We start from the raw sequence: 7948 nt of genomic DNA on the forward strand, positions 1-7948 counted from the left end.
GTTGCCTTTACAGACATATGGAATCCATGTGATTGTCAGATTTTATTTTAAAATAGTATAATAGCTATAGTGATTGATATTTGTCCACTGCAGCCTCACAGGGGTATCTCCGTTTGCTGGTGAAAACGACCGCGACACCCTTCTCAACATCAGGAGCTCTAACGTGGCCTTTGAGGAGAGCATGTTTGCAGAGTGCAGAGAGGCAAAAGGATTCGTCATTAAGCTTCTTATGACAGACAGATTGTGAGTGTTTGTTTCAGAACCCCAAAATACAGCATGCAGTAAAATATTAAATTCATATATGAAATTCATTGGCACATATTTTTTTGTCACATGAACTGCATGTTTTTGTCATTTTCCAGGAGGCCTGATGCCACAGAATGTCTTCGCCATCCATGGTTCAAGGTAATCAGTATGCAAGAACATCTAGTAACCCTGTGTAGATAAATTTAGATTCATCAGAAGTGGCTTTGCCGTTCTTCATTGTAATGTTTCTCTTTGAAGGCTCTAACCAAGGGGCCAAGCATCAACACATCGCTACACAAGCACACGTTGGCCAGGTGTAAATGGCAGGTAAAGCCGGAATTCTACACCGCTGTTTAATATAAGAGTTTGTTATTCTTACGTTAATGTCCTCGTTATTCTCTCTGTGTCTGGCCCAGCGTTCACTCATCAGCTACAAGTCTAAAATGGCGATGAGATCCATCCCGGAGCTGCTCGATGACTCATCCAGTCACGTCTCTCTCGCCGTGCCTCGAGGCCTTAAAGAGGGCTCTCCAGCTGCGTCGTCCTCCTCCGACTCCGACGAGGACATCGACGAGCTGCCGTTCGTGCCTATGCCCCTCACAATGATGTTCTCGGGTTCCCGCATGTCCCTCACCGAGATCCACGAGGACGAAGCCGTCGCTCAGGGTTCATCCGAGGGTCTGCTGCACCGAGACCTCCAGGAGAACGCAGGTGCCGTGCGGCACGAGCCGTCTGGTGGGGAAGAAGACGCGAAGGACCGTGCCGAAACCGCGGACGGCACGGAGCGAACGGAGCTGGCCCTGGAGAGCGGGTCGAGTGTGGAAGCAGAGCTTGTGTCGACTACGCCCAGAAGGCGATTGATGCGCAGAGGGAGTTCTGCAGACAGCGCCCTTCTTCTCCACATTGTCCCCGAGGAAGGTGCGGCTTCCCTCAAGCCTTCGGAGGAAGGACAGGAGAGCATGAAGAAAGCAGTGTCTATGGATTTACCGCCACGGAGCAGTAGTCCTGGCCTGGGTAAGCTGTCCCAAGAGGACTATGCCCTCAAACTGGAGCTCCTGAGGCAGAGACTGCTCAGAGGAGGCTCCATGGATGAGAAGATGAGTGGTCTCCGTGGTCCTCTGTTTGAGACTCTGGGTATGTGTGATAATAAGCGGAGTTCACTAGACTGCAACTTGCGCAGAGCCAGATTAGGTGGCTCGGCTCACACCGCCCCTGCTGACGGTCCTGGGGAGATCCTGCCCAAGACCAAGGCTTCCCGGAAGAGTGCCCTGCTCTGCCAAGGAGAGCTTGAACCTGCGTCCCTCCGCAGAAGGTCTGGAGCTCCTCTTGAGATCCCTTCAGCCGAGGCTGGGCGATGCAAGACACCGACAGCGGCGTCTGCATCTGCCGTTCCACAGGAAACCAAGATGGAAGCTGAGCTTGGGCCTCCAAGAGAGCATTCAGAAAGAGCAACATCTGCTCCAGATGTGGGAGATCAACAGATACCAGGAGAGGAGGGAACCCCGAGCATGGCCCACAGGGAGGGCTTCGCTCCCTGTTTGTTACAGCACAAAATTATGAAAATGGGCAACGAGGATGAGCACAGTTCTCCTTTACACACACATGAAGGTTGTCAACTTCCTGCATGCATTTTGTCACATGACAAACCCTCAACCAGCACAGTGCAGCCAAATGCGAAGCATGATGCTTCAGTTAAACCTATTCCAGCCTCAAAGATCTCAGAGGAAGAAACCAGCACAGAACACCCTGCAGTCTTTGCGACTATGTCTATGACGTCTGCACACCCACCAACTCTCAGAACTGATATCAAAGACATCGACTCAGAGGAAGTCTTTGAAGCAAGGTTTAAGAAACGAGAATCATCTCTGACACGGGGTCTGAAGCGATTAACCAAACCAAGAGTGGAGGACAAATCCCCCGTTCTTCTACGGAAGACAGGTGAAGAGGTTTATCGACCTGGCCCAACTGGTGCACCACTGGAGTTTGTGTCAAGAGGACTACAGGAGAAGTCAAAGTCATTCCAAGACCTTCGTGAAGTGGACAAGGATCCCGGCCTTGGAGTCATCGGTAGGCTGTCTTTACGTGTGAAAAAAAATGACAGAAAAGAGGAAAAGCCAAAAGACGAGTCTTCTGCTTCTAGACGAAGAGTGACCTGGTCTCTGGGGCGTAGTAAGTCCTTGGATAAAAAAGCAACAGGGACTGAACTTTGTGTCAAAGACGGTGAAAGAGATCTACAAAGGCATGATATAAAGGTGGCTGACTCACCAGTGCTTGCAATTCGGCGCAAATTTGAGTCTAAGGTCTCGGGCATGTCTACCAGAATACGTAGTAAATCACAGGAAAGAAAAGACAGTAAGGAACCCCAGCCAGAAATTAGCACGGAGGCCCCAAACAATGAGGAGAAACAAGACATCAAGAAAGTCGGCGATTCACCGATTCTAAAAATGCGGAAGAAGTTTTCTGACTCTTTATTAAACCGAAGTCACTCTGAAGAGAGAGGTGTAGAAAAAGAAGCCAAAGACGAGAGAAAGAGGACACCTCTGCTCTCACGACTCCGACACTCTCAGTCCGAAAGCATCGCTTCAAAGAAGATGGATATTCCTGAGAACCAGTTACCCTCACAGACTGCTTGTGCTGCGTCTGAAGAGTCCCTCAACTCCACATCAAGCACCCTGTCGACAAAATCATCGCAAAGTATGTAATAAACTATGCAATATATAATATGGATATATTGCTTTGCATAAGTTATGGTTTTGAAGCAGTGCTTGTAATTATTTGATGTATGCTGGTCGTAGCCCCTGAGAGAGACAGACGGTCTAGGTGGGACAGGTGGGGCTTGTCTCGAGGGAAAAGAGACAGGACACCTTCCCAGTCCAGCAGTCCCGCCACCCCCGCAGAAGACCACCAGTACACCCGATCCGCCTCTGGTATAAACACAATCACCATCAAACTCTTTTAGCATAGTTTGCTTCTAAAAGTATCCATGGGGAAACATTTGTTTTCTTGGCTGGCTGTTTGGTTGGTTAGATTTCCCTCCAGTATTCCATATCAAACTGAAGGACCACACTCTTCTGGAGGGAGACCCCGTCACCCTGATCTGTCTTCCTGCTGGCAGTCCCCACCCAACCACCGTCTGGATGAAAGGCGAGACCTCTTGGACTTTTACTGCTTGATCTTTGTTGGCTATTTTAGATGTTTGAAGTTGTTAAGCTGTTTCCTTATGTCTTTAGACAAGAAACCGTTACATGTTGATGACAGAATGAACGTGACGGCTAGTCCAGACGGAAGACACCTTGTGATGATTCTACAGACTGGCCAGAAAGACGCTGGACTTTATGAGTGTGTAGCCACTAATAACTTGGGCTGTGCAACCACTTCCTGTATTTTGACCTTAGCTAGTAAGTTCGTGCACAAAATCCATTTCTCACTGGAAAAAAGTAGACATCATAAAATGAGCTCACACACCATCACAAATGATTAAGAAACAAAACTGTTCATGAGTTCAGCGGCTGTTGCTTTTGCCATATTGGTCAGTTTCAATAAATCCAACAGACTCTCTGCATCTTTAGAAGCTCATCTAAACGCATTAACCTTCCTTAAGCTGTTTTGTGTTTTCCAGTGCAGGAACCCAAGCAAGAGCCTCTCATTCTTTTATGCTTTCATTCTTACTTCCTCCAGATGTTCCAAACCGACCAGGAACCCCTGAGACTCCACAGGTGTACAACAACACAGCACTGGTGGTGTGGAGGCCAGCAGACAACAAATCGCCCTGCACACACATTCTGGAGAGGAGACGTGAGGGTAGCGTTATTTTTTTACTTCATCCTGAGAGTGCAGACCCACTGATCTCGTACAGTCAAACCTTCACCATGTTCCAAATGCGTCACATTTCCAGGTGAGTCCAGCTGGTTGGTTGTAGCTGCTGGAATCGCTGATTGTTACTACAACGCCACGGACCTCCCGTGGGGCTCGAGCCTTCGTTTCCGTGTGGCATGCGTGAACAAAGCAGGTCAGGGCCCCTACAGCAGTGTCTCGGAGAAGGTGGACATCGGTCACATCCCAGGTACGAGCTGGACGTTGGCACTCAGGACAGACTCCTAGCTGTTAAGTCACCTGACAACATTGTTCCCGCTTGGCAGTGTTTTTCCTAATTAGCAAAAGTGTTGCGTGCGATACTGCCTGTTTGACAGCTACCACCCTCTCCTGGCCTCCCGCAGGAGAACAGATGTTTCCTGTAGCTCCGCCCCCTCCCCTTGTGAACACAGCTGCTGGAACTCCAGGGTGGAGTCCGTCTGTCCCACCGTCTGTCCCCGCCTCCGATGGGCCTCTGCAGAACACCGCCACCGCGGCCCCGTGGAGGAAGACTGCTACACCTGCCCCTCTTCTCTCTGGTTCTGAACCCCAGTCTCCCCAAACACCTGCTCACAGCCCTGACCCAAAAGATGCCAAGCAATATCCCAGTGTTGCCATTAGCGCCACCCCAGTGGCCGCCATTAACCAGTTACCACCCAAAGTCAGGTATGTCCCTCCACTGGTCCCTGCCAAACCAAACAGCCCTGTAAACGTGGTCCCCCCCATCACACAGGCAGCGGCCCAACGGTCACACACAGCTCCACTTTCAATGGCTCCACCGATTTCCCCTGTCCCAAATTACGTGCCAGCCACCAGTGCTCAGACAGGTCCGACCCCCGTCCCACCTGTAGTCATAAACACCATGAACAGCATCAGTCCCATTGGGGACACGGCAGCATCAGCCGGACCAGAGACACCCACAGGGAGGGTGATCCCTTCGGGCAAGAGTGAGACCGTTTTGAAACAGGGTGTTCCACAGAAACCATACACATTCCTGGATGAAAGAGGCAGGTGAGTGAGGTGGTGAAAACCGGCCTGTTGAGACTCACGTCAAGTTGTAAAAGCAGTCAAACTACATCGATTCTGAAATGGTTTATTGAAAAATCAGTCTCTCTTTTCTTACTTTTGTCTGTTTAAAATCGAACATAGAGGTCGATTTGGAGTAATACGGGACTGTCGGGAAAATGCCACGGGGACGATGTTCATGGCTAAGATCGTGTCCTATGATCAAGAGACCAAGAAGACAGTGTTGCGGGAGTACGAGACCTTGAAGTCCCTTCACAACGAGAGAATCATGGCGCTACATGAAGCTTATGTCACACCACGCTACCTGGTCCTCATTACAGAGCACTGCATGGGCAAAGAGGTTCTCTACAGCCTTATTGACAGGTGTGTGTGTGTGTGTGTGTGTGTGTGTGTGTGTGTGTGTGTGTGTGTGTGTGTGTGTGTGTGTGTGTGTGTGTGTGTGGGTGGGTGGGTGGGTGGGGGTGTGTGTGTGTGTGGGTGTGCGTGTGGGTGTGCGTGTGGGTGTGCGTGTGCGTGGGTGTTTATGTGTGTGTGTGTGTGTGTGTGTGTGTGTGTGTAAAGATATGTATTCTAAGACAAATGCACTTTTTCCTTCTAGGTTTCGTTATTCCGAGGATGATGTGGCCGGCTACACAGTCCAGGTCCTCCAGGGTCTGGACTATCTGCACAGCTGCCGGATTCTCCACTTGGACATCAAGCCAGACAACATTATGGTGACCAGCACCGGTGTCATTAAGATTATAGACTTTGGTAGTGCGCGGAGCTTCAACCCCCTCTCACCACAACGCTGCAGCCGAGACGTGGGCACTCTGGAGTACATGGGTACGTACAAACTCAGTTTGGGGTTTGACAGACAGGGACTGTTGCGCTGTCTCTCGTAGGCTTAGTGCGACATCTTTAATCAACACTCAACATAAACGTATTGATACTTCACCCCCTGTCTGGATCCACTGAGAAAAGTGGTTCATTTCACAGAGAATTTGTGTGAAATGTACGTGTGTTTGTGTGAAATGTAAGTGTGTTTGTGTGAAATGTAAGTGTGTTTGTGTGAAATGTAAGTGTGTTTGTGTGAAATGTAAGTGTGTTTGTGTGAAATGTACGTGTGTTTGTGTGAAATGTAAGTGTATTTGTGTGAAATGTAAGTGTGTTTGTGTGAAATGTAAGTGTATTTGTGTGAAATGTAAGTGTATTTGTGTGAAATGTACGTGTATTTGTGTGAAATGTACGTGTATTTGTGTCAAATGTAAGTGTATTTGTGTCAAATGTAAGTGTATTTGTGTGAACTGAGTGGATATCTGACCCGGGTTGGTCCACCTCTCCTGTGCTACAGCTCCTGAGATGTTGAAGGGAGATGCCGTGGGTCCTCCAGCAGATGTGTGGAGTTTAGGAGTTCTCACCTACGTCATGTGAGTGGCACCATCTGGACAAACCTGTGCACAGTTGACACCTCCCGACACCCGCCGAAGCTCAGTGTTTATCGCTACATACTGTCTTAATAATAATTAACGTCATTGTTTATACTGCATCAGACGGCAGAATAAAATCAAGAATGATCTTCTGTTCTGTTGACTTTGATTGTCTGAACTGGGTCTGACGTGCTGTCACTGTGTGTGAAGGCTTAGTGGCAGACTGCCGTTCCAAGACAAGGACCCGCGACAGATGGAGACTAAAATACACGCTAAGTTCGACCCAATCGGGCTCTACCCCAATGTTTCCCAAAGTGCCTTGGCTTTCCTCAAAAAAACGCTGGACGCCTTTCCATGGTGAGTGCTGACCTGCCCATCCGCCCCATTAGAGATGATCACCAAAATGATTACAACATGAAACATGTTTGTGCTTCGAGCCATCCAGCAATTTCGTTGGTGCTTTTCAAACGCGTTTCCTGTTTGTCGCAGGTCGCGACCCACTGCCAAAGACTGCACGGCCCACTCCTGGCTGCAGGACTCCTACCTGGCCAAGCTGCGCCGACAAACGCTGACCTTCACCACCACGCGGCTGAAGGAGTTTCTGGGTGAACATCAGCGCCACAGGGTGGAGTCAGCCACCAGGCACAAGGTTCTCCTCCGAACCTACCAGGGTGGGCCTCGGTCCCCAGCCTCGCCTTTGGGACTCAACCCGCCGAGCACATCGTTCTCCCAGTGAGAGTCGTCCGCTCACTGGAGTCTCAGCTTTTCCTCGCACGCTGCTATGGGCAGGCGTGGAGAAGAGGAACCGCTCCAAGTTTTGAAAAGCTCGACACTTTACTGACCACTGTTAATGTGTATTATTAGTTGGACGGTAGTCGCCGTTTGAATTGTGGTTTAAAAATCGCGACAAAAAAAAAAACACTACAGTACACAAGAGCCACGAGCTTCTGGCCTCTGGCGGAGACATTTACTGACTGTTTAAATAGAACTTCATCTTGTCCTACTTGAACAGAATCTCTATTAAACAGGGAAGCCCTGCAGAGAGACAGGGAGCCCTGCAGAGAGACAGGTAGCCCTGCAGAGAGACAGGGAGCCCTGCAGAGAGACAGGTAGGCCTGCAGAGAGACAGGTAGGCCTGCAGAGAGACAGGTAGGCCTGCAGAGAGACAGGTAGCCCTGCAGAGAGACAGGGAGCCCTGCAGAGAGACAGGGAGCCCTGCAGAGAGACAGGTCGCACTGGCCTGTGTATGAAGCAGAACAAAACTACCCAGTGTCCTCCACAGGTCCAGCACACACTCTGAGATTTGCTGCTGTTTACTCCACAGTTTTTGTAAGTGGTCCCTCACTGAAATATATCATCTGTGGGGACATTTGAAAATGGACCATCAATGTAGAGAAGAGGAATACCCTGCGTGTTGG

At 49.6% G+C, this 7948-nt stretch overlaps 1 protein-coding gene across 1 annotated transcript in view; it reads left to right on the forward strand.

The window, feature by feature from the left end:
• The window catches only part of spega (striated muscle enriched protein kinase a), a 36239-nt gene extending 28752 nt beyond the window's left edge, over window positions 1-7487 (forward strand). Inside the window, 15 exon segments of the mRNA XM_077016062.1 lie at window positions 94-243; window positions 363-405; window positions 505-573; window positions 663-2940; window positions 3042-3173; window positions 3274-3390; window positions 3477-3644; window positions 3925-4047; window positions 4142-4309; window positions 4464-5109; window positions 5248-5487; window positions 5723-5946; window positions 6455-6530; window positions 6741-6887; window positions 7020-7487. Coding sequence (XP_076872177.1) covers window positions 94-243; window positions 363-405; window positions 505-573; window positions 663-2940; window positions 3042-3173; window positions 3274-3390; window positions 3477-3644; window positions 3925-4047; window positions 4142-4309; window positions 4464-5109; window positions 5248-5487; window positions 5723-5946; window positions 6455-6530; window positions 6741-6887; window positions 7020-7266 — 4828 coding nt within the window. The 3' untranslated portion in view covers window positions 7267-7487.
• The last annotated feature ends 461 nt before the right edge of the window (window positions 7488-7948 follow it).

This window comes from Brachyhypopomus gauderio, chromosome 8, assembly GCF_052324685.1.
Source record: "Brachyhypopomus gauderio isolate BG-103 chromosome 8, BGAUD_0.2, whole genome shotgun sequence".
In the NCBI taxonomy this organism is placed as follows: Eukaryota; Metazoa; Chordata; class Actinopteri; order Gymnotiformes; family Hypopomidae; genus Brachyhypopomus; species Brachyhypopomus gauderio.